At 39.0% G+C, this 27,171-nt stretch overlaps 1 protein-coding gene across 2 annotated transcripts in view; it reads left to right on the plus strand.

Annotated features, from left to right (window-relative positions):
• The window catches only part of LOC101317363 (cytochrome P450 2C23-like), a 40,541-nt gene extending 21,790 nt beyond the window's left edge, over window positions 1-18,751 (plus strand). For both annotated transcript variants that reach the window (XM_033842094.2, XM_019939818.3), the window contains 4 exons: window positions 9,989-10,130; window positions 11,098-11,285; window positions 14,940-15,081; window positions 16,775-18,751. In XM_033842094.2, coding sequence (XP_033697985.1) covers window positions 9,989-10,130; window positions 11,098-11,285; window positions 14,940-15,081; window positions 16,775-16,983 — 681 coding nt within the window. In that variant the 3' untranslated portion in view covers window positions 16,984-18,751. The remainder of the gene's footprint in view (window positions 1-9,988; window positions 10,131-11,097; window positions 11,286-14,939; window positions 15,082-16,774) is intronic.
• Window positions 18,752-27,171: the final 8,420 nt, after the last annotated feature.

Genomic DNA, 27,171 nt, shown 5'->3' on the forward strand with positions numbered 1-27,171 from the left:
AAGATTTTATTTAGCACCAACTCTGTATCAGTCATGGTGCTTGGTAAATGGAATAAAATGATGAATCAGATACTACCCTGTAATTTTCTTTCATAGCACTTATCATAGTTTAACAAAATATTTATTTAATTTACCTCTATATTCTCCACTACACTGTATACTCCAAAGGGCTGGAGTATTGTCGATTTTTCACGCTTTGTATCATCAGCAACTAGCATAATGCCTAAAATATTGTAGATGCACATAAATATTTATTGAAATAATTATTGAATTAATTAATTAACAAAGATACAGTCCTTGACTTAATGGAGCTTACAGTCTAGTGCAAAGATCATCAAAACAAACAGTAACAATGAAGTGCTAATAGGGGAAGTACAAGATTGTTATGGGAGAATGTGGCAGGAACGCTAATGCTAGTCTAATTCGAGTCAGGAAGGGACTTCTAAACCAAGGCCCAGTGGATACATCCCTGCTCACATAGGTGAACAATTGAGCTGAGAGCTGAAAGGTGAGTAGGGATTATCTACATAAAAGTAGCAAAGAAAAATATACCAAGCAGAGGAACAAGATGTGCAAAGGCCCTGAGGCAGAGGGAAGCTTGGGGATATGAGGGGGTAGAGAGAAAGTCAGTGTGGCTGGAAGGGAGGGAGCAGGGGAGAGTGGTAGGAGAGAAGCTGAAACAGCAAGAGGTCAGCAGGCAGACCATTCATGCAGGGCCTGGCAGGACACATTAATTAGTTTAGCTTTTATCCTAATATCAGTGAAAATCATTTGCAGGGTCTAAGCACTGTGTAAAGGATGACCATATTTGTGATGTGGAGAACAGATTGTAGGGGTCAACAGTGGATGCAAGGAGAACAGCTAGGAGTTGTTTCAGGGTAAATTTTCTGGTGGCAGAGCCTAAAATAGGGATTTGTGTGGAAGTGATTTATTAAGGGAGTGCTATCAGGAGAAACTTCTATGTATGTGAATGAGAGAAACAGGATAAGGAAGGGGAAAAATTAAAAATAGATGTGGTTTCAGGTGAAGCCTAGTCTCTACCTGATCCTACAGGGGGCTCTAGAGTATAAATTGCACTGCAGAGTTTGTCCTTCCCTGGGGCAACGGAGCTGGGCTTTTGTACTCTTGCACCTATCAGTCATTGGTCACAGGCAGCCCCATGAGGGTGGTCTGGGAGACTGATTCCCTCCCAGGCTTCTCTTGTCATTGTGGCTCCAGTGTCCAAGGGACTCCAGAGAAAGTTGCAGGTGTGAGCCAAAGCAGCTGTGAGGTAGGTTATCAGAACCAGTAAAAGGGATCTGAGCAGGGCACCAATAGCATTTTCTGTACGAGATGATTGCACTGGCCCAAGGCAAAGAAGATGGCCAAGGGTACTGGTGGTGGAAATGAAGAGACGTGGATAGATTTGAGATACTTTTAGGAGGTAAAATTAACAGTCTTGGTGGTGAGTTGGGAAATGCAAGAGATGAGGAGCTGTGTTCCTGGCTTGCCTAACTGGATGGAAGCTGGGGCCATTCACCAATACAGGAAACACTGGAAAGGGACCACGGACAGTTGTTAACATACATACCAAAGCCTTGAGATCCTCTGAAAGAGTAGAGGAAGGAACAAAAGAAAGTTGATACGCCAACGTCTGGATTTCAACCATTCCTTCCTCTCCTGCCCTCCACATCTATTTTTCCTTTAAGATAACTATCAATAGAAAATGGGTAGAAACTTCTGAAGCATTTCTGCTTTCCTGTAAGTTTTGTTGCATTATGTTTTAATCTCTAAACCTTACTACATAACAGATTTGGGTGTGTTAAGAATTAAACAAAATGGTGGAGTTCATTCTACTTAGCTAAATTACAGAGTTAGAACATAAATAGAAGATATATTGATATTTCCATTTTCTCCCTCACTCTCTTCCCAAGCAAAGATTTTTAAAAACCTACTGGAACTTTCTGTTGTGAGGGAGTTATTTAAAATGCTCAGTACTCCAGATCAAGGCAGTAAGAACTATAGGTAGGAAGTGGCAACGTGCCTAAAAACTTGGACATCCATATGCAGAAATCATCCCATTTTGAAATGAACAGGAGAGACATGGTATAAAGAAACTGAGTTAAGAAAAATTTGATTCAGAGCTTTAAAAGTAAAGCTAATAGTTAAAAGGAGTGCTCTAATACTTTTCTTAAATTTAAAAACAGTGGTTTAAAAGCCCACCAAAAGTTAATCAGCAATGAAAATAATCTAATTATAGTGAAAAATAGAGATTTTATTAGCTTAACTAGTTTATATATATTAAACAATAATTTATTCAACAAATTCTTAGTCTGGCTATTATGCCAAGGGTTGGGGATACATCAACGAAGAAGATTTAATCCTATTATTTTTAGTATAGTAATTGTAAAATAGAAAGCTCAGAGATTGGTTCAAGATGGCAGAGTGGAAGGACATGCACTCACTCCCTCTTGCGAGAGCACTGGAATCACAACTAACTGCTAACAGTCATCGACAGGAAGACACTGGAACTCACCAAAAAAGATACCCCACATCCAAAGACAAAGGAGAATTCACAATGAGACAGTAGGAGGGGCTCAAGCACAATAAAATCAAATCCCATAACCACTGGGTGGGAGACTCACAAACTGGAGAACAATTATACCACAGAAGTCCACCCACTGGGACTTCCCTGGTGGCACAGTGGTTAAGAATCTGCCAGCCAATGCAGGGATTACGGGTTCGATCCCTGGTCCGGGAAGATTGCACATGCTGCAGAGCAACTAAGCCCATGCACCACAACTGCTGAGCCCATGTGCTGCAACTACTGAAACCCATGTGTCTAGAGCCCATGCTCTGCAACAAGAGAAGCCACCGCAATGAGAAGCCCACACACCACAACGAAGAGTAGTCCCCACTCACTGCAACTAGAGAAAGCCCGTGCAACAACGAAGACCCAACACAGCCAAAACTAAATAAATTAAAAAACAAAAAACAAATTCTTTAAAAAAAATTGAAAAAAAAAGAAGTCCACCCACTGGAGTGAAGGTTCTGAGCCCCAAGTCAGGCTTCCCAACCTGGGGGTCCGGCGACAGGAGGAGGAATTCCCAGAGAATCAGACTTTGAAGGCTAGCAGGACTTGACTGAAGGACTTCAACAGGACTGGGGGAAACAGAGACTCCACTCTTGGAGGGCACACACAAAGTAGTGTGCACATCGGGACGCAGGGGGAAAGAGCAGTGACCCATAGAAGACTGAACCAGACCTACCTGCTAGTGTTGGAGGGTCTCCTGCAGAGGTCGGGGTGTGTGTGGCTGCGTCTCACAGTGAGGGCAAGGACACTGGCAGCAGAAGTTCTGGGGAGTACTCCTTGTCATGAGCCATCCAGGAGTCCACCAACAGCCCCACCAAAGAGCTTGTAGCCTCCAGTGCTGGGTCACCTCAGGCCAAACAACCAACAGGGAGGTTGATCAGCAGATAGCGGATTAAAGTTTTACTGAGCTTCTTCCCACCAGAGCAACACCCAGTTCTACTCACCACCAGTCCCTCCCATTAGGTAGTTTGCACAAGCCTCTTAGATAGGCTTATCCACCAGAGGGTAGACAGCAGAAGCAAGAAGAGCTACAATCCTGCAGCCTGTGGAATGAAAACCACATTCACAGAAAGACAGACAAAATGAAAAGGCAGAGGACCATGTACCAGATGCAGGAGTAAGATAAAGCCCCAGAAAAACAACTAAGTGAAGTGGAGATAGGCAACCTTCCAGAAAAAGAATTCAGAATAATGATGGTGAAGATGATCCAGGACCTCGGAAAAAGAATGGAGGCAAAGACTGAGAAGATGCAAGAAATGTTTAACAAAGACCTAGAAGAATTAAAGAACACACACGTAGAAGAATTAAAGAACAAACAAACAGAGATGAACAATACAATAACTGAAATGAAAAATACACTAGAAGGAATCAATAGCAGAATAACTGAGGCAGAAGAACGGATAAGTGACCTGGAAGACAGAATGGTGGAATTCACTGCTGTGGAACAAAATAAAGAAAAAAGAATGAAAATAAATGAAGACAGCCTAAGACCTCTGGGACAACATTAAATGCAACAACATTCGCATTATAGGGGTCCCAGAAGGAGAAGAGAGAGGGAAAGGACCTGAGAAAATATTTGAAGAGATTATAGTTGAAAACTTCGCTAATGTAGGAAAGGAAATAGCCTCCCAAGTTCAGGAAGCACAGAGAGTCCCAGGCAGGATAAACCCAAGGAGAAACACGCTGAGACACATAGTAATCAAACTGACAAAAATTAAAGACAAAGAAAAATTATTAAAAGCAACAAGGGTAAAACGACAAATAACATACAAGGGAACTCCCATAAGGTTAACAGTTGATTTCTCAGCAGAAACTCTACAAGCCAGAAGGGAGTGGCATGGTATATTTCAAGTGGTGAAAGGGAAGAACCTACAACCAAGATTACTCTACCCACAAGAATCTCATTCAGATTCGATGAAGAAATCAAAAGCTTTACAGACAAGCAAAAGCTAAGAGAATTCAGCACCACCAAACCAGCTCTACAACAAATGCTAAAGGAACTTCTCTAAGTGGGAAACACAAGAGAAGAAAAGAACCTACAAAAAAAACCCCAAAACAATTAAGAAAACGGTAATAGGAACATACATATCGATAATTACCTTAATGAATGGATTAAATGCTGAATTAAATGTGAATGGATTAAATGCTCCAACCAAATGACACAGGCTCACTGAATGGATGCACAAACAAAACCCATATACATGCTGTCTACAAGAGACCCACTTCAGACTTAGGGACACATGCAGACGGAAAGTGAGGGGATGGAAAAAGATATTCCATACAAATGGAAACCAAAAGAAAGCTAGAGTAACAATACTCATATCAGATAAAATAGGCTTTAAAATAAAGAATGTTACAAGAGACAAGGAAGGACACTACATAATGATCAAGGGATCAACCCAGGAAGAAAATATAACAATTATAAATATATATGCACCCAACATAGGAGCACCTCATTACATAAGGCAAATGCTAACAACTATAAAAGAGGAAATCGACAGTAACATCATAATAGTGGGGAACTTTAACACCTCACTTACACCAATGGACAAATCATCCAGACAGAAAATTAATAAGGAAACACAGGCTTTAAATGACACATTAGACCAGATAGATTTAACTGATATTTATAGAACTTTCCACCCAAAAGTGGCAGAATACACCTACTTCTCAAGTGTACATGGAACATTCTCCAGGATAGATCATATCTTGGGTCACAAATCAAGCCTTGGAAAATTTGAGAAAATTGAAATCGGATCAAGCGTCTTTTCTGACAACAATGCTATGAGATTGGAAATCAATTACAGGAAAAAAAAACTGGAAAAAACACACATACATGGAGGCTAAACAGTGTGCTACTAAATAACCAAGAGATCACTAAAGAAATCAAAGAGGAAATCAAAACATACCTAGAGACAAATGACAACAAACCATGACAATCCAAAACCTATGGGATGCAGCAAAAGCAGTTCTAGAGCAATACAATCCTACCTCAAGAAGCAAGAAAAATCTCAAATAAACAATCTAACCTTACACCTAAAGGAACTACAGAGACAAGAACAAACAAAACCCAAAGTTAGTAGAAGGAAAGACATCATAACAATCAGAGCAGAAATAAATGAAATAGAAACAAAGAAAACAATAGCAAAGATCAATAAAACTAAAAGCTGGTTGTCTGAAAAGATAAACAAAATTGATAACCCTTTAGCCAGACTCATCAAGAAAAAGAGGGAGAGGACTCAAATCAATAACATTAGAAATGAAAAAGAAGTGACAATGGACACCACAGAAATACAAAGCATCATAAGAGACTACTACAAGCAACTCTATGCCAATAAAATGAGCAACCTGGAAGAAAAGAACGAGTTCTTAGAAAGGTATAACCTTCCAAGACTGAACCAGGAAGAAATAGAAAATATGAACAGACAAATCACAAGTAATGAAATTGAAACTGTGATTAAAAATCTTCCAACAAACAAAAGTGCAGGACCAGATGGCTTCACAGGTGAATTCTATCAAACATTTAGGGAAGAGCTAACACCCATCCTTCTCAAACTCTTCCAAAAAATTGCAGAGGAAGGAACACTCCCAAACTCATTCTATGAGATCCACATCACCCTGATACCAAACAAGACAAAGATACTCCAAAAAAAGAAAATTACAGGGCTTCCCTGGTGGCACAGTGGTTGAGAGTCCGCCTGCCGATGCAGGGGACACGGGTTCGTGCCCTGGTCCAGGAAGATCCCACATGCCGCGGAGTGGCTGGGCCCGTGAGCCATGGCCGCTGAGCCTGCGCATCCGGAGCCTGTGCTCTGCAGCGGGAGAGGCCGCAGCATTGAGAGGCCTGCGTGCCGCAAAAAAAAGAAAAAAGAAAAAAGAAAATTACAGACCAATATCGCTGATGAATATAGATGCAAAAATCCTCAACAAAATACTAGCAAACAGAATCCGGCAACACATTAAAAGGATCATACACCATGATCAAGTGGGATTCATCCCAGTGATGCAAGGATTCTTCAACGTACGCATATGAATCAATGTGATACACCATATTAACAAACTGAAGAATGAAAACCATATGATATCTCAATAGATGCAGAAAAGGCTTTTGACAAAATTCAACACCAATTTATGATAAAAACTCTCCAGAAAGTGGGCCTGGAGGGAACCTACCTCGACATAATAAAGGCCTCATACGACAAACCCACAGCAAACATCATTCTCAATGGTGAAAAACTGAAAGCATTTCCTCTAAGATCAGGAACGAGACAAGGATGTCCATTCCTGCCACTGTTATTCAACATAGTTTTGGAAGTCCTAGCCATGGCAATCAGAGAAGAAAAAGAAATAAAAGGAATCCAAATAGGAAAAGAAGAAGTAAAACTGTCACTCTTTGCAGATGACATGACACTATACATAGAGAATCCTGAAGATGCCAGCAGAAAACTACTAGAGCTAATCAGTGAATCTGGTAAAGTTGCAGGATACAAAATTAATGCACAGAAATCTCTTGCATTCCTATACACTAACAACAAAAGATCAGAAAGAGAAATTAAGGAAACACCTCCATTCATCACTGCAACAAAAAGAATACAATATCTAGGAACAAACCTACTAAGGAGGTAAAAGACCTGTACTCAGAAAACTATAAGACACTAATGAAAGAAATCAAAGATGACACAAACAGATGGAGAGATATACCGTGTTCTTGGATTGGAAGAATCAGTACTGTGAAAATGACTATACTACCCAAAGCAATCTAAAGATTCAATGCAATCCCTATCAAATTACCAATGGCACTTTTTACAGAACTAGAATTAAAAAGTCTTAAAATTTGTATGGAGACACAAAAACCCCGAATAGCCAAAGCAATCTCGAGGGGAAAAAAATGGAGCTGGAGGAATCAGACTCCCTGACTTCAGACTATACTACAAAGCTATAGTAATCAAGACAATATGGTACTGGCACAAAAACTGAAATATAGATCAATGCAACAGGATAGAAAGCCCAGAGATAAATCCCCACACCTATGGTCAACTGATCTATGACAAAGTAGGCAAGGATATACAATGGAGAAAAGACAGTCTCTTCAATAAGTGGTGCTGGGAAAACTGGACAGCTACATGTAAAAGAATGAAATTCAAAAAAAATAATAAAGAATGAAATTCAAACACTCCCTAACACCATACCCAAAAATAAACTGAAAATGGATTAAAGATCTAAATGTAAGACCGGACACTATAAAACTCTTAGAGGAAAACATAGGAAGAACACTCTTTGACAAAAATCACAGCAAGATCTTTTTTGACCCACCTTCTAGAGTAATGGAAAGGAAAACAAAAATAAACAAATGGGACCTAATGAAACTTAAAAGCTTTTGCACAGCAAAGGAAACTATAAACAAGATGAAAAGCCAGCCCTCAGAATGGGAGAAGATATTTGCAAATGAATCAACAGACAAAGGATTAATCTCCAAAATATATAAGCAGCTCATGCAGCTCAATATTAGAAAAACAAACAACCCAATCAAAAAATGGGCAGAAGACCTAAATAGACATTTCTCCAAAGAAGACATACAGATGGCCAAGAAGCACATGAAAACCTGTTCAGCATCACTAATTATTAGAGAAATGCAAATCAAAACTACAATAAGGTATCTCTCCTCACACCAGTTAGAATGGGCATCATGAGAAAATCTACAAACAACGAACGCTGGAGAGGGTGTGGAGAAAAGGGAACCCTCTTGCACTGTTGGTGGGAATATAAATTGATAGAGCCACTGTGGAGAACAGTATGGAGGTTCCTTAAAAAACTGAAAGTAAAATTACCATATGACCCAGCAATCCCATTCCTGGCCATATACCCAGAGGAAACCATAACTCAAAAAGACACATGCACCCCAATGTTCATTGTAGCAATATTTACAATAGCCAATCATGGACGCAACCTAAATCCCCATCGACTGACGAATGGATAAAGAAGATGTGGTACATATATACAATGGAATATTACTCAGCCATAAAAAGGAATGAAATTGGGTCATTTGTAGAGACGTGAATTGATCTAGAGACTGTCATACAGAGTGAAGTAAGTCAGAAAGGGAAAAACAAATATCGTATATTAATGTGTATATGTGGAATCTAGAAGAATGGTACAGATGAGCTGGTTTGCAAGGCAGAATTAGAGACACAGAAGTAGAGAACAAATGTATGGACACCAAGGGAGGAAAGTCGGGGGAGTGGGAGTGGGGTGTGATGAATTGGGAGATGGGGATTGACATATATACACTAATATGTATAAAATGGATGACTAATAAGAACCTGCTGTATAAAAAAATAAATAAAATTCTAAAATTCAACAAAAAAGAAAAAAATTGGAGAATATATGCCAAAATATTGTCAATGTTTATTACTTAAATGATAGGATTAATTTTCTTCTAGTTCCCCTGTAATTTCTAATTTTTTGACAATGTTCATGTATTTGTACACATATAATGCATTCCTGTATGTAACACTACAATGTATTTGTATTTCTATGATGTATATGTATTACTTTTGCAAAGTTAATGTAGATATATGAAAAAAATAAGAATAAAAATATATTCTTGATTTAAACATTAGAAGGGTGCAAAAAAAAAAAAAAAAGAAAGCTCACTCACTGTTTTTAAGCCCTAGATCAGTTTATTTTCTAAAGACTTTGTAGATCCCATGCAAAAAATTATAAGTTAAAATGTCCTATATGTACAAGTACAATCTTCATATTAGAAATGCCAATAATGGGGGTGGGTGGAAGGGAGGCTTAAGAGGGAGGGGATTTATGTATACATATAGCTGATTTACTTTGTTGTACAGCAGAAACTAACACAACATTGTAAAGCAATTATACTCCAATAAAAAAAAATGAAATGCCATTCATAATGATGTGTCATATGTGAGAGTGTGGGGCTGTGAATACCTAAGTCTTTGTAAGTGAAGGAAACAGACCAGTCCCAAACCAGTGATTTCTCTACATTGTGCTCACACAGAGCTTATCATCTAGTCTTTTTCATTAAATATAATAAAATAAGATACCATTTACTGAGTATTTGTATATATGAAGAATTTTTCCAAGATCTTCCACCCATTAATTCTTTTAATTTTTATAATAACCCTATGGGATATGTTCTACTTTTTACCCCAATTTCACAGATGATGAAATTGAGTAAAAAGGTAAAGTAACTTGCCAAGGGCACACATCTGTTCATTGACCAACCCGGGATTTGAACCAGAAGTTTCGATTCCATGACGGATTTCTTTATCTACCACCCTACCGTGCACAAAATGAAGCCTATTGCTAGTGATGGGGTGTGATCATAGAGCTCTGATAAGCCACTGCCTTCTTTTTAACTCATGTGGCCATTAACTCTACCATCTACAGGAGAAACAGAACCCAGAGTCTGAATTTCACTTGGAGAACTTGACAACCTGTGGATCAAATCTGTTTTCAGCGGGAACAGAGACAACCAGTCTCACTCTGAGCTATGGGTTCCTGCTCCTAATGAAATACCCTGAGGTTCAAGGTACAGCAAATATCCTAAGTATTTATGTAGGATAAAATATGAACTCCTGGCACTGGTGAGGGTGGGAAGATACCACTGGCAGTGACAACTTCTCTTTCTTTGGACTGCCTTGTAGAACGTCATGCAAAGGGTCATCCATGGTTTGATCAGAATTATATCAAACGATGCTGATAAGAAAGAGAGACCTTTATGAACCCAAAGGCTTTCATTTAAGTTTAAACACAGAGGAGCTTCTGAATCCCAACTCTTCCATATGTGATGCAATGCTGAAGAGTGAGCCCTATTTAGATGAGGGATGCATGGATTCCCACGATGGCTTCTCATTCTCGGCCTGCCCATACCTGGCTGTGTGACCTCAAACAAGTTATTTCACCTCACAGGCCTGTGTTTTTCCGTCTTGAGAATGGATCAGACTCCCCAAAGGGAATTTTTAGCTCCAATGTAATTTAAAATTAAAAAATGAAATTGTAGTAGCGTGATTTTCTCAAGCACGTTCTCAGAGCACAGGTCTTAGAAAGCCAGTGTTTATACTGCTTAACAAAATGGTGTTTGTCATTCCCACAAAATGTGTAGGACACTGGATGAGGCTGACAAAGGAGATGCTCCCACTAGAGTGAGGATTAAACATTTCCTCTCCACAGCTGCTTTGCCAGGAATCTGGGGTAAACCTTAATCCCTGCCACAGAGGTCATCTCCTCACCCATACAGGAGGACAAACCAATTCAGGCAGGAGGCCAAGGACATAGCTGATGCAGCTTTTATGTTTCCTGCAGCAAAATCTCTGGTCTTTTAGATCAGAAAATAGAAAATAGAAATTCCGTTGAGGAGCAGACCCGTGGGCTGTTTAGCAACATGTCTTTGACCTTGGGAGCCTTTTCTAGGCCACTGTCTATTATACATCGTAAGCATTTCCAGGTATCCAGGGGACACATCTCTTGAGTAGCATTCATGATTCATGTCTTTGCAGCCAAAGTTCATGAAGAAATTGACCGTGTAATTGGATGCAACCAAAGCCCCTGCATGAAGGACAAGATAAAGCTGCCCTATACAGAGGCCGTGCTTCATGAGATACAAAGATACATCACCCTCCTTCCTTCTAACATGCCCCGTACTGTGGCCCGGGACACGAAATTCAGACAGTACTTCATCCCTAAGGTTAGAGGTGTCTGGGAAACCTGGGTGGGATAGAAGGGGCAGCATGATACCTCAGTGGGGCCTGTTAGAGGCATCTGAGTTCTGTTTCAGGAAGAGAGGCAATTGAGAGACATAGAAAGAACACAAGGTCAGAGTCACATGACCTGGGTTTGAAATCTGTCATTGCCATGCAGTGCACCCTCAGGCCATTATGTCACCTCTGTGGTCCTGTCTCTGCCTTCCTGGAATGGGGAAGCTGACCTGGGGCTCCCAAGGCCCCTCACACTCTCACGTAGAATGTATTGAGGGAGAAGTGATTTGCATTAATGCGAATGTTGTGGGAACAGAAACCTGATTTTCCATGATGGATTTTAAATAGGGGGAAGAGATGGAAAATGTATCTGCAGCTCTAAAGTAATCAAGTCAAATGTCAGCTTTCTTTAACCCGAATTCTTTCCTCTGAAGACCTCATATACCAGGACATTTGGGATATTGCTGCCCATGACAGTTAATAATTATCAAAAGAGTAGTCAGTCTTCTGTAGTCAGTCTTCTGTAGTGATTAAGGGGTTGGGTTTTACATTTAATCCATTCAAGAGTATAGAAGAGGAAGAAAAGGTGACAGAATACTGCAAAACTGAAACAGCTCCCAACCTTACTGCCAAACGTCAATGCAAAAGTCTATTAACACATAAGTCTAGCATCACATTAAAAATACTACATCACCAGCAAGTGAAGGTAATCAGGAACACAGGAATGGTCTAACACCAGAAAATCTGGCTTATTATCACCATATAAGTAGAACTTAGAGAAAAATCACATGATAATCACATTTGTACAGAAAATGCTTTTGATAATATTAAAGAGTTTAACCCTTAAAAAAATAGGAATAGATAAATACCTCATTAGCCATGGAAAACATATTTCCCAAATCATGCTTTTTGACTAAAAGCATTCCTATTAATATCAGGAATAAGACAAGGCTATCCACCATTACCAGTATTTAACTAGAATTAGAAAAATGTAATGAGGTAAAACATTTAAGAGGCGGGGTCGATTTGTAGGTGACATAATTGTACCTGGAAAACTCAAGAAAATTAACTTAAGTACCACAGCAAAAATAGAATTTTCCAGTGGTTGGGTACAAATTTATTATTAAAAAAATCTATTTCTACCCTATATAAAATAAAAGCTATGTTTTAAAAACATAATGAATAAAAGCTTTTTATTGATAAAAACGAGGATAAAATACTTAGGAATATACTTGATAAGAAATTTGCAAGATTTATACCAAAAAAAAAAACCCCTTAAAATGTTAATGAAAGATACACAAGTTTTGAATAAATGAGATTTATTCTGTGTTCAGGTAGGAAGATAGCAGTTACCCTGAAATTAATCTATGCATTTATGAGATCTCAATGAAAATATAAACTAGATACTTTTTTGGAACTAAACTAACAGATCTCAAATTTGATGTGGGAAATTAAAAAATAAAGAATAGTCAGGGACAGGTCCTACCAAATATTAAAATATAAGGTCACAGTTATTAAAGCACTATAATACAGCTTCTTGAGTAGACAGATCAATCAAATAAAGTCTAGAAATAAATGTAATTATACATGGAAACTTAGTATATGATAAAGTGGCTTTTTCCTTGTAACCTAGAGGAAAAATATTGATTATTCAGTTGTAGAACTCCCAGGGGAGTTGGAAAAAAAAGAATAATAAATCCCTACCTCAAACTTTCATATAAAATAAATTTTATATGAAAATTTATTCTTGGTGGCTCAAATATATACACATAGGATATTAAACTATAAAAGTGCTAAGGATAAAAGCAATAATTTTTTTTGAGAATTTCAGAGTGAAGAAAGACTTTCTAACATTGACCAAAGAAAAGAGGAATAAGAGGGCTATACATTTAAAAATGGATAAATTTGGTTACATGCAAGTAAGAAAAATCTACCTAAGAAAAAGAAACAAAGTCAAAAGACAAATGACAAACTGAGACAAAATGTTTCATAGTTCATAAGAACAAAGAACTAATTACTGAAAAATAAAATGAACTCCTACAGTCAGCATGAAAAAACCCCAGAACCAACAGATAGAATGCATGGGAGACAAAATTTAAATTTGAGTGAAAGTAATTACAAATGGTTTTTAAATATGTGAAGATATACTTACACAATAAAATATATTGAAAATAAAAATGATAAAGAAACATGTTTTCACTTGTCACAATATGTTGGCAAGATATAAAAAAACATATGTTTTTGCTAGTAGTATAAATTGGTGTAACTTCCATGGAAGGCATCATTGCAATTTCTGTGAAAATTCAAAACGTGCATAGCAATTTGAAAAGCAGTTCCACTACTAGGAATTTATCCTTTGTGTATATTTCCCCCCAAATAATATTCATTGCAGCAGTATTGGTGCCGAATATTCATTTAAAAAGGACTTAAAATTATTATTATTATTATTTTTGGCCACGCTGCATGGCTTACAGGATCTTAGATCCCCGACCAGGGATCGAAAGTGGCCCCCGGCAGTGAAAGCACCAAGTCCTAACCACTGGACCGCCAGGGAATTCCCTAAAAATTATTTATGTAAAGTAGAATACTAAGCAAGCGACAGAACTCTACAGGATGCTACTATTTGTGGAAAAAGTAGGAAATAGGTGTGTACCTTTTTTTTTTAATCCATAAGATATAAAGGATATATCGTACACTGGTAACAGTGATTACATTAAGAAGGAAACCAGGGGACTTGAGTCTAGGAAAGAGACTTATTTTCACTTTGTACCCTTTTGTACTTTTTTTTTTTTTTGTATTTTATACCATGTGCATGTATTACCTACTCCAAAACTTGTGAAATAACGTTTCAGGAAATACGAAATGAGGTAAAAATGGGAAGAGGAGGCTTTCACTTAAACAGGGGTGCTTTATGACCCATAGATAGATGGGTCAAATTCTAACCATGCCACTTGCTAAAAGTATAACCTCAAGTAAGTTATTTCTTCTCTCTGAATCTCAATTTCTGCATTTATACAATGTGAAACAAACAAACAAACAAAAAGAGCCTACTGAATATGGTTGAAGTGAGAATTAAATTTATAAACTACTAAACACAGTGTCAGGTAAATGTGAAGCGTTCCGTATCAATGGTCATTATTATTGTGTCATTTAAATCTCACAAAATCTAATGGGGCAAAGAGGAAAGCCTATTGTTGTTACCCCACCCCGTTTTACAAGTGAGGGAAGTGGGGTTTGATCCAATAGATTTTATAGATTACAAGTTTCCATCTCTCATTTTCTTCCATTCACACTTGAATTCAGAAAGAAAAAAATTATGAAATGTGAGCTCTTTCAATTTGAGGCAACAATTCCAGTAAAGCGCATGTCTAGACAATATGGGTTGCAAACCTTAGCTTTTTAACAATTGATTATTGCACATTGACCATAACAGTGCTCTTCCCACAGAGAACCATCTTATTACTTGATAAAAGATCTTGTATGGTGATGTGTGTAAAAGAGCCATCACATGAGACAGTTTTCTCCAGGCAAACTTAAGAGTGCTCGATCCTATTTAATCCACTGTGATTAAAAGTACTAGACTTTTTAGGGACCAAAGGTAAGCATGATAACGTGCCACTCCACTCTCCATTTCTTGGTTCCAGGGCGCTACTGTATTGCCGTTACTGTCTTCGGTCCTGTACGATTGCAAGGAATTTCCCAACCCAGAGAAGTTTGACCCAGGTCACTTTTTGGATAAAAATGGCAGCGTCAGGAAAACAGAATACTTCGTGCCTTTTTCCATGGGTAAATACAAATACACCCCATCCAAACCATACACATGAACCTTTTGGATAACTTTTAGCTTTACTGAATATGGCATAACTAAGTAATCCACTGATGATAGCAAAGTCAATCAAATCAATCTGTTATAAACCCCCAAATCGGGATGGATCCATTTAAGTCTGTATACCAGTAGAATCAGGTAAGTCTTCCAGAGACTCTTTTGTTGTTTGGTGATTGAGTACAATGCTAGTTTTTAAAGAAACCAAGGCAAATCAATTTAATTCAGATGTCACACATTATCAGATAACAAAGGGACTCCTTTTACAAACTCTTGCCTGTTGATCTCCCTTTCATAATATGACTTTTTCAAAACAAAATGTTCAAGTTTCTCTCTTCTTAAACAATTATTAACCATTATTAATTTTCTGATTCTTAGAGAGGCCATCAGAGACACCTTGGCCACTTCATCCTCTTTCTTCCCCTCTGAAATCCGGAGCCCCACATACGCTTGCCTCTTTGCAAGCGCTGGTTGGCTCCCAGTTGCTAGTTCTCATAAAGTCATAAAGACAACTTAGGATTGCTCAGCACCCATTCTTTTTCTTTGTTACCCTAGTCAATCATTTGATTAGTATTTTCAAAAATAACAGTATGTTTTATTTCTAATCACAGTGATAGTAAGTGTTCAATATAAAAGATGGAAAATGCAGAAGAGCAAAAAAAAAAAAAGAGAAAAGAGGGACTTCCCTGGTGGTGCAGTGGTTGGGAGTCCACCTGCCAATGCGGGAGACGCGGGTTTCGGCCCTGGCCCGGGGGCTCCTGCATACCAAGGAGCGAAGGCTGCTGGACCCGCGCGCTGGAGCCCTTGGGCTGTGGCTGCTGAGCCCGCGTGCCTGGGGCCAGAGCTCCGTGACGGGAGGAGCCGCTGCGGTGCCCCGGGCACCGCGGCGAGGAGTGGCCCCTGCTCTCCGCAGCCTGGGGGGGGGGGGGGGGGGGGGCGGGGCGCGAGCAGCCGCGAGGACCCAGCGCAGCCATAAATAGATGGATGAGTGGATGGGTGGATTTGTAAAAAGGAAAAAAAGAAAAAGGAAAACCATTTGCAATTTCAGACTATAGCCTGAATTTCAGATTCAGGCTATAATCGCTGTTAATATTTTGCTATATATACTTCACACAGTTGTCTAGATATACATAATAAACGTATATTTTATTTTAAAAAATCAGGCTCATTCTGTACAATCTATTTGATAACCTGCTTTTGCTTAGTGTGTTGTGATATAAGACAGTATTAAATAATCTTCTGTACAAACATGTTTAGGTTGTGTTGCATGATAGATGTACAAGGATTTATTTAATTAATCCAGTATAGGTGGATGTCTAGTTTTCAACTAACTCATCAGTGTCATAAATAACAATGCAAGTGACACCCGCATAGGTGAATCTCTAATTCCTACAGATAAATCCCCAGAAGGAGAATTACTGAATTAAGAGTGAAAATTTCAAAAAAAAAAGAGTGAAAATTTCTTCAGAGAGTTTTGATATGTATTGACAAATATCCGTCTAGAAGAACTGTACCAGTTCATTGTCCTCCAGCAGTTTCTTAGCCATCCCTTTTCTGATCAGTGTTTTCATTGGCTGTTAGGAGTGTATAGTATTTGAATACGAGCTATTGTATTTGAATTTGGAGTAAGCTAATGGAACTGTCTCCTCCTTCCAGGGAAACGGGCATGTGTTGGAGAGGGCCTGGCCCGCGTGGAGTTGTTCCTGTTTCTCACCACCATTCTGCAAAACTTTGTCCTGAAGCCCCTGGGGGAGCCAAAGGACATAGAGACCAAACCCATTGTTACCGGGTTTATCAACATCCCACAACCCTATAAGCTGTGCTTTATCCCTAGACAAAAGAACGTTTCTCTTTTAACAATTTAAATCAAAGTAATTGCTTTTTCCTCTCATTCCTTCTCCCACCCCATAGTCTCTTTTCATTTTAAATACTGCTAGGACAGAAACACTACTCGCTAAAAGCTTGATGGACATTTGTTTAAACCTACAAATCCCTTGCCAAAAAGGATCTGGGTCCTGAAAACGCCAAGGGTAAAACAATATACTTATATCCTATAGAGTACTTTATAAACCATGATCCAGCCAAACCAGGCCCAGGCCCACGGAAGGCCTTTACTGAGACAATTGGCAAATAGTGGAGCCTTCACTCTCTCTGTGGCTTTGGAGATATGCTGATTTTCTATAGCTTTTCAAAATAGAGAAATTAATATAATGGCCTGTGTGTATTTTTTCCTATTTCCAATGGAAAGCACTTACATGATTTCTGCCACATTCACAAAATAAATCCTTTTTTTCCACAGTAGATTTTCTTTGAATGTTTGACTTTATATCAAGTCTCAGAAATCCCTTTCCTTGAGCTATGGGCACTCTATAATTAGAATATCATAAACAGATGAAATGATAATCCCCACCACAAATCTCTCCCTGCCCCACCCCATCTATTTGCAGCCATTGATTTACATGGGGGCCCAAGGAGCCCCCTTGGATAAGAATTCAAACCATGTTCATAGGTAGGATTCAGACATGCATAGTTACATCTTCTTCAGAAAGTGATGAGGGGCAGGGCTGGGGGTTGGAGAGCAAGTGGGCAGATTGCAAGGAAAGACTGAGTATTGCTAAGAGAACAGTGACCCAGAAGAGAATGGCTAGAACAGCTGCCCAGTGGTGGCCCAGTGGAGTGCTATGAGGAGTAGCTGCCACAAAAGGATGGCTCAAATGCCAGCAGGCAGCCCAGGCTCCAGGACATTGGGAGGGAAAGAAGCTTTGAAAGCAGAGCTTGGGACTTCCCAGGCGGTACAGTGGTTAAGACTCTGTGCTCCCTATGTAGGGGGCACAGGGTTTGATCCCTGGTCAGGGAACTAAGATCCTATATGCCACACGGCATGCCCCCCCCCAAAAAAAAATAAAAGAAAATAATAATAAAAAAATAAAAGCAGAGCTGAGTTTCTGGGTGTATACTCAAAAGAACTGATTTTTTTAAAGTTCTCTCCAACAGATATTTGTACACCCATGTTCCTAGCAGCATTATTCACAATAGCCAAAAATGTGGAAACAACCCAAACATCCATTAGTGGATGAATGGATAAACAAAGAGTGATTATATACATACAACGGAATATTATTCAGCCTTCAAAAAGAAGGATTTATAGTCTAACGCATGTTACAAATGGATGAACCTTGAAGACATTATGCCAAGTGAAATAAGCCAGTCACAAAAGGACAAATATTGTATGATTCCATTTATATGAGGTACCTGGAGTAGTCAAACTCATAGAGACGAAGTAGAATGGTGCTTGCAGGGGGAGGGGGGAGAATGGGGAGTTATTGTTTAATGGGTATGGAGTTTCAATTTGGGAAGATAAAGTTCTGGAGATAGACGACGGTGATGATTGCATAGCAATGTGCATGTACTTAATGCCACTAAACTGTACACTTAAAAATGGGTAAAATGGTAAGTTTTACATTGTGTATACTTTATCACACAAAAAAAGTAGAGCTGACGTCCTTGAGGTGGGGATTTTGAAGCTGTAAATTTTGGATCTAAATGTTAATGTGATTTGCTAACATGTGAGCATCTCTGTTTTTTTCCCACCCTCACACTCCTTTCTAGCTAACAAGAGTTTTGTCTTTTGTCACTCAGAGTCTCCTCCTTCCATGAATTCTGAGAAGTTTTGAATTTGCCAGCTAGGTTCCCTAACTTGGGATGCAGAACTAGTAGAATGAAGAGAGAACAGACAGAAGAGGAAACTAGTTTGGGAGGTGAGGTTAAATTCCATAATAAGATAACATAATGATGGGACTTACCTGGTGGTCCAGTGGTTAAGAATCTGCCTGCCTATAGGACATTCCATCCAAAAACAGCAGATTACACTTTCTTCTCAAGTGCACATGGAGCATTCTCCAGGATAGAGCACATCTTGGGTCACAAATCAAGCCTCAGTAAATTTAAGAAAATTGAAATCATATCAAGCATCTTTTCTGACCACAACGCTATGAGATTAGATATCAATTAGAAGGAAAAAAACATAAAAAACACAAACACATGGAGGCTAAGCAATACGTTACTAATAACCAAGAGGTCACTGAAGAAATCAAAGAGGAAATCAAAAAATACCTAGAGGCAAATGACAATGAAAACATGAAGATCCAAAACCTATGGGATGCAACAAAAGCAGTTCTAAGAGGGAAGTTTAGAGCAATACAATCCTACCTCAGGAAACAAGAAAAATCTCAAATAAACAATCTAACCTTACACTTAAAGGAACTACAGAAACAAGAACAAACAAAACCCAAAGTTAGTAGAAGGAAAGAAATCATAACGATCAGAGCAGAAATAAATGAAATAGAAACAAAGAAAACAATAGCAAAGATCAATAAAACTAAAAGCTGGTTGTCTGAGAAGATAAACAAAATTGATAAGCCCTTAGCTAGACTCATCAAGAAAAAGAGGGAGAGGACTCAAATCAATAAAATTAGAAATGAAAAAGAAGTGACAATGGACACCACAGAAATACAAAGCATCATAAGAGACTACTACAAGCAACTCTATGCCAATAAAATGAGCAACCTGGAAGAAAGGGACAAGTTCTTAGAAAGGTATAACCTTCCAAGACTGAACCAGGAAGAAATAGAAAATATGAACAGACCAATCACAAGTAATGAAATTGAAACTGTGATTAAAAATCTTCCAACAAAAAAAAAAAAAAAATCTTCCAACAAACAAAAGTGCAGGACCAGATGGCTTCACAGGTGAATTCTATCAAACATTTAGGGAAGAGCTAACACCCATCCTTCTCAAACTCTTCCAAAAAATTGCAGAGGAAGGAACACTCCCAAACTCATTCTATGAGACCCCCATCACCCTGATACCAAAACAAGACAAAGATACTCCAAAAAAAGAATATTACAGACCAATATCACTGATGAGTATAGATGCAAAAATCCTCAACAAAATACTAGCAAACAGAATCCAACAACACATTAAAAGGATCATACACCACGATCAAGTGGGATTTATCCCAGGGATGCAAGGATTCTTCAATATATGCAAATCAATCAATGTGATACACCATATTAACAAATTGAAGAATAAAAACCATATGATCATCTCAATAGTTGCAGAAAGGCTTTTGACAAAATTCAACACCTATTTATGATAAAAACTCTCCAGAAAGTAGGCATAGAGGGAACCTACCTCAGCATAATAAAGGCCTCATATGACAAACCCACAGCAAACATCATTCTCAATGGTGAAAAACTGAAAGCATCCGGAACAAGACAAGGATGTCCACTCTCACCAGTATTATTCAACATAGTTTTGGAAGTCCTAGCCACGGCAATCAGAGAAGAAAAAGGAATCCAAATAGGAAAAGAAGAAGTAAAACTGTCACTGTTTGCAGATGACATGATACTATACAAAGAGAATCCTAAAGATGCCACCAGAAAACCACTAGAGCTAATCAGTGAATCTGGTAAAGTTGCAGGATACAAAATTAATGCACAGAAATCTCTTGCATTCCTATACACTAATGGTGAAAAATCTGAAAGAGAAATTAAGGAAACACTCCCATTTACCACTGCAACAAAAAGAATAAAATACCTAGGAATACCTAGGGAGGTAAAAGACGTGTACTCAGAAAACTATAAGACACTGATGAAAGAAATCAGAGATGATACCAACAGATGGAGAGATATACCATGTTCTTGGATTGGAAGATCAATATTGTGAAAATGACTATACTACCCAAAGCAATCTACAGAATCAATGCAATCCCTATCAAATTACCAATGGCGTTTTTTACAGAACTAGAACAAAAAATCCTAAAATTTGTATGGAGACACAAAAGACCCCGAATAGCCAAAGCAGTCTCAAGGGGATAGAAAGGAGCTGGAGGAATCAGACTCCCTGAGTCTGACTGTATTACAAAGCTACAGTAATCAAGACAATATGGTACTGGCACAAAAACTGAAATATAGATCAATGCAACAGGATAGAAAGCCCAGAGATAAATCCCCACACCTATGGTCAACTAATCTATGACAAAGGAAGCAAGGATATACAATGGAGAAAAGACAGTCTCTTCAATAAGTGGTGCTGGGAAAACTGGACAGCTACATGTAAAAGAATGAAATTAGAACACTCCCTAACACCGTACACAAAAATAAACTCAAAATGGATTAGAGACCTAAATATAAGACCGGACACTATAAAACTCTTAGAGGAAAACATAGGAAGAACACTCTTTCACATAAATCACAGCAAGATCTTTTTTGATCCACCTCCTAGAGTAATGGAAATAAAAACAAAAATAAACAAATGGGACCTAATGAAACTTCAAAGCTTTTGCAAAGCAAAGGAAACTACAAACAAGACAAAACAACAACCCTGAGTGGGAGAAAATATTTGCAAACAAATCAACGGACAAAGGATTAATCTCCAAAATATATAAACAGCTCATGCAGCTCAATATTAAAAAAACAAACAACCGAATCAAAAACTGGGCAGAAGACCTAAATAGACATTTCCCCAAAGAGGACATACAGATGGCCAAGAAGCACATGAAAAGCTGCTCAACATCACTAATTATTAGAGAAATGAAATCAAAACTACAAGGAGGGGCTTCCCTGGTGGCTCAGTGGTTATGAATCTGCCTGCCAATGCAGGGGACACAGGTTCGAGCCCTGATCCAGGAAGATCCCACATGCCGTGGAGCAACTAAGCCCGTGAGCCACAACTACTGAGCCTACATGCCACAAGTACTGAAGCCCGCTCGCCTAGGACCTGTGCTCTGCAAGAAGAGAAGCCACTGTAATGAGAGGCCTGTGCACCACAAAGAAGAGTAGCCCCTGCTCACCACAACTAGAGAAAGCCCATGTGCAGCACCAAAGACCCAATGCAGCCAAAAAATAAATTAAAAAATTTTTTTTAATTTTTAAATTAAATGGCCTATACTCTCAGAATTCCTAAGGTCGAGGGGTGTGTGGGCGTTTCCCACAGATGAGATATTAGCCTGGGAGAGAGAGATCTTAAAGGGTTTCCACCCAAGAGAATAGCAGCTAGCTTTGTATTGTGGGCATGGTTGGCACCTCCTATATTAACAAAGTTAGGTCAGAAAGAGTCTCATATAACTCAGCAATAAAAAGACTACCCAATTTAAAAATGGGCAAAGGATTTGTATAAACATTTCTCCAAAGAAGATATGCAAATGGCCAATAAACACATGAGAAGGTTCTCAATATCATTAGTCACCAGAGGAATGCAAATCAAAACCACAATGACATACCACTTCACACCTACTAGTAAGATAAAATTAAAAAGATAATAACAAGTGTTTTCAAGAACGTGGAGAAGGTAGAATCCTCATATATTTCTGGTGTGAATGTAAAATGGTGCCGCCACATTGGAAAACAGTTTGGCATTTCCTCAAAATGTTAAGCATAGTGTTACCATATTACCCAGCACTTTCACCTAGGTGTCTACCCAAGAGAAATGAAAATATATGTAAACACAAAATCTTGTACAAGAATGTTCATAGGATGATTCATAATAATTAAGAAGTGGAAACAAGCCAAATGTCCATCGACTAATGAATGGATAAACAAAAGGTGTTATATCCATACAATGGAATATTTTATGGCTATAAAAAGGGAATGAAGTACTGATACTTGCTACAACATGGATGAATCTTGAAAGCAGCCAGACACAAAAGACCACGTATTATATGATTCCATTTACATGAAATGTCCAGAATAAGCAAATCCATAGAGACAGAAAATAGATTAGTGATGGTGTAGGTCTGGAAAGTGAGTGCAAATGGCTAGGGAGTTTTCTTGAAGGGTGATGAAAACATTCCGAAATTAGATTGCAGTGATGATTGCACAATTCTGTATTTTCTAAAAACCACTGAACTGTACCCTTAAATGGGTGAACTTTATAGTATGTGAATTATATCTCAATAAAGCTGGTTTTTTTTGTTTTTTTTGGCTGTGCCGTGCAGCTTCTGGGGTCTTAGATCCCCTACCAGGGATCAAACCCGGGCCCTGGCAGTGAAAGTGTCGAGTCCTAACCACTGGACCACCAGGGAATTCCCATAAAGCTGTCTTTTTTGAAAAAAAGAATATATACACAAGCACAAAAGCATCAATAATTAGCATACATTTTCCTGATAAAATAGAAGCATGATGACTAGTAAGTACTTTCTGGCTCATAGGTGTCTTGTAAACACTGCCTCAGGTCATGCAACAGTCAAAACTCAGTTTCAAGGCAATGTCCCAGGTCAAAGCAAGCTAGGACATCAGAAGTCTAGAATTGGAACAGGCTAGTAAGGGGAAGGGAACATCCTAGTTTCAGGCACAGTCAGAACTGGAGGCAATTGGGCCACTTACAGAATCAACAATTCAATCTAGAGTTTTCAAGAAATCTTGGTAAATTGAGGCTAGGTTGAAGCTGATGCTGTTATAGGAGGAGGAGGTGGGAGAGATGGATTCAAGTGCATGCATAGATCCTGTCTTATTGGTATTTCTACAGATTTAAAATCACAGCCAGAAATGTTTAGGACAAAATGCCTTTAGGCTTAGAGATATCAACTTTTAAGTCTCAAAGGCCTTTACATAATCGGTACAAAAATTATATTGGGTGGTCAGTTCTAGCTCTGAATTTTCAGTGAAGCTGGACTTAACTTCATAGTTATGGTCATTTAGGATGAAATAACCCTCATGAATTTCCATTCTCAGGGCCATTATAAACAAACCCCAAGAAGCTTGCTCAGGACTCTCTTTCCTATTTATCTTCTCCATTAATTTCAAACACAGAAGGAATATGTTTCTTCAATGATGACCTAGTTGCTCAAACTGAAAAAAAATTATTTTGTTCTAAGGTAACAATTATTTTTATCTTTAGGGTCAGTGCTTTCTTCAGGAGGGAGCATAGAATAAAATAAAGGTAATAGGTTTTATTTATTTATTTCTTAAATTAATTTTTATTGGAGTATAGTTGCTTCACAATGTTGTGTTAGTTTTTACTGTACAGCAAAGTGAATCAGCTATACATATACATATATCTTCTCTTTTTTGGCTTTCCTTCCCATTTAGGTCACCACAGAGCATTGTGTAGAGTTCCCTGAGCTATACAGTAGGTTCTCATTAGTTATCTATTTTATACATAGTATCAATAGTGTATATAGGTCAATCCCAATCTCCCAATTCATCCCACCCCCCTTTCCCCCCTTGGTATCCATACGTTTGTTCTCTATGTCTGTGTCCCTATTTCTGCTTTGCAAATAAGATCATTTATACAATTTTTTGGTAATAGGTTTTAAAATCTGATCATATCTGACGTATTCTAGCTGTGTGACATTGGGCAGGTCCAGACTTTCTCAGATCTTCATCTAAAAAATGGAATTAACACCACCTACCTTCCAGGTTAGGAGGGTGAGGATTAATGATAATGTATGTATTTTCCCTGGCAATTAGGAGGGGCTCATAAATGATGATTTTTATTATCAAGTCACTGAAAATTCTCCCACAGTCAATGCAAATTCAAGCTTTTAGCCATTCATTACTTTTTTTCTACTCTGTTTCCTGTTTTAATGTGTGATATTCCATGCTCAGTTACAATTAAATCAATTAATATTGGTTATTATATTTCTCTGGTATAATAGTGATGTTGGATTTCTCTTATACTTCTTATTATAATGTTGTATTTCTCTGAATCTAAGATGCCATCTGTTTTAAGATACATTTCTGTTTCAGAAACATTAAAATGTGAAATCAAGAGCACCTTAGAATCAATGAAATATAGTTGCCCCCTGCTACATTTGGACCCATAGACTGTTACTGGTCCAGTTAACAGGTTGCTCAAAGTCTGATGTATGTTGGTCCCTTCATCACAGATGACCAGATCACTTGGATTCAGGCTCCTCTTTTCCAGTTAACCTAATACCTTGATACCCTCATACCTCACATGATGTCGTATCAGTAAACACACATTACATTAATTTTTTCAAACTCAGAAAGAACCTCTTTACTCCCAGTAAGGATTACACAGGTACAGGCTATTGACAAATTAGGCAACACTGGTACACAGAACGGATTCAGAGTCCATGCCATGCACGTTTTCCATCAGCTAGAGGGCAATCTGAATCAACGTGTCACTAAACCAACAATTGCCCTGTTGGAAGCAGGGTTAGTGGGAGCATGTGGAAGAGCCTGGATTTCTGGAATTCCAGTGAGTCATTTCCTGCCCTGTTATAAGGTCAACAAAATGTGAATAGAGAGGAGATAGTTCATTTTTTGTTATTACTCTTCAGAATTTGTTTAATCCCTGTTATATACCAAGTATAGGTTAAGGACTGGGAATCCAGAAAGAAGATATTGTCCCTGGTCTTAAGGGCCTTATGCTTTAATCATGGAAGACAAACAAATAGACCAAAAGTGATAGCATAATGCTATGTTTGTAGAGAAGTACGCACAGAGTTTTCTAAGGAAACACAAGAAAGGTACCACAGAAGTCAGACCAGAGGTAAATGATAGAAAAGTTTTATAGAAAATGATGCCTGCACTTGGTTTTGAAACACAAATAGGAGTCAGCTAGCTTCCAAATGGAGGGAGAGGAGTTGTTTAAACACTCTTTTATGCTGGTGTATTTTACCATAATTTTTTAAAATTGGAGGGGAAAAAATGCAGTCTTTTGAAAGACTGCTCGTTGTTTGGTAAAACCAGCAGGAAGCAAGGGTGTTAGGGAAGAGAGGTGAGAAAGTCAGTGATCGCCAGGTGCTGGAGGGCTTTGTTTCCGGGACAGATGTTTGGAATTAACCGAGAAGAATGGAAAACCAATAAAGGGTCTGAAGGGTAGAAGGGAGGGGCGAGCGGGAGGCGCGACGTGGTTGCGTTGAAGGAAGAGCACGAGGTGTGCAGCTGGCGTGGGTGAGTTCCAGGCAGCAGGGCCGATCCAGGCAGGGGTGAAGGAGCGCAGAACCAAGCAGTGGCTGTGCAGGGGAGAAGCAGGAAGCGTGGTGAGGATGGCAGCAAAGAGCGTGAGTAAACGCGGGAGGTGAATGAGAAGGGAGAATTTCGACCAGCTCCCATGTTTTCAACTTGGGCAACAGGTGGCGCCATATCCCAAGAAGAGCTGCTCTGGGGGCAAACAGGCGGCATTTAGATTTAACGGGTTACGCCTGAGGGCCCTGAGGAAGGGGCAAAGGGGGAAGGCATCCTAGTCAAGGCAATATGGGACATAAATACAACTGACATGTGCACAGCACACTACAGATTATACAAAACTGTTCTTGTTTTTTTTTGCGGTACGCGGGCCTCTCACTGCTGTGGCCTCTCCCGTTGCGGAGCACAGGCTCCGGACGCGCAGGCTCAGCGGCCATGGCTCACGGGCCCAGCCGCTCCGCTGCATGTGGGATCCTCCCGGACCGGGGCACGAACCCGCGTCCCCTGCATCGGCAGGCGGACTCTCAACCACTGCGCCACGAAGGAAGCCCCAGATTATACAAAACTGTTATTGACAAGTGAGACGTGACTGGAGCAGATAATGTGTGTTGGGGGGCGAAGTTCTGAGGGAAGTTTATCTGGTCGGGAGGAGCAGCTGTTTATAGAGAGCCGTGAACATCCAATCCTGGAGGTCCCGCTAGATCCAAAAATAGAAGAAATCCCGGAAGGGTTGCATTTAGGGGCAAGCATATTCAAGAATATTTCTTCTGACAAATTCCAGTTAAAGATAGCAGGGAAGGGGCATTTTGAATTAACTTCCAAGTCCTGAAACCAACTGAAAGCAAAATAAAAGAGCAAAAAGTAAAAAAGAAACTTCCACCTTCTATTAACAAGGCAAAAGTTATAAAACAAAACTATGAAGAATGGCTGCCAAATGAAGAGAATTTTGACCTAAAATATATGAGAACACAGAGCCAACACATCCCTGCACAGATTCTGGGAAAGAGATCAGTTTACCTAAAATTAAGTGTCATGTTCCTGAGAAGTACATGCAGTGATCCTCTGCGGGTAGATGGACAAGGTACAAGGTCTGACAAAGGATGGGTCAGAGATGGT

Source organism: Tursiops truncatus, chromosome 16, assembly GCF_011762595.2.
Source record: "Tursiops truncatus isolate mTurTru1 chromosome 16, mTurTru1.mat.Y, whole genome shotgun sequence".
In the NCBI taxonomy this organism is placed as follows: Eukaryota; Metazoa; Chordata; class Mammalia; order Artiodactyla; family Delphinidae; genus Tursiops; species Tursiops truncatus.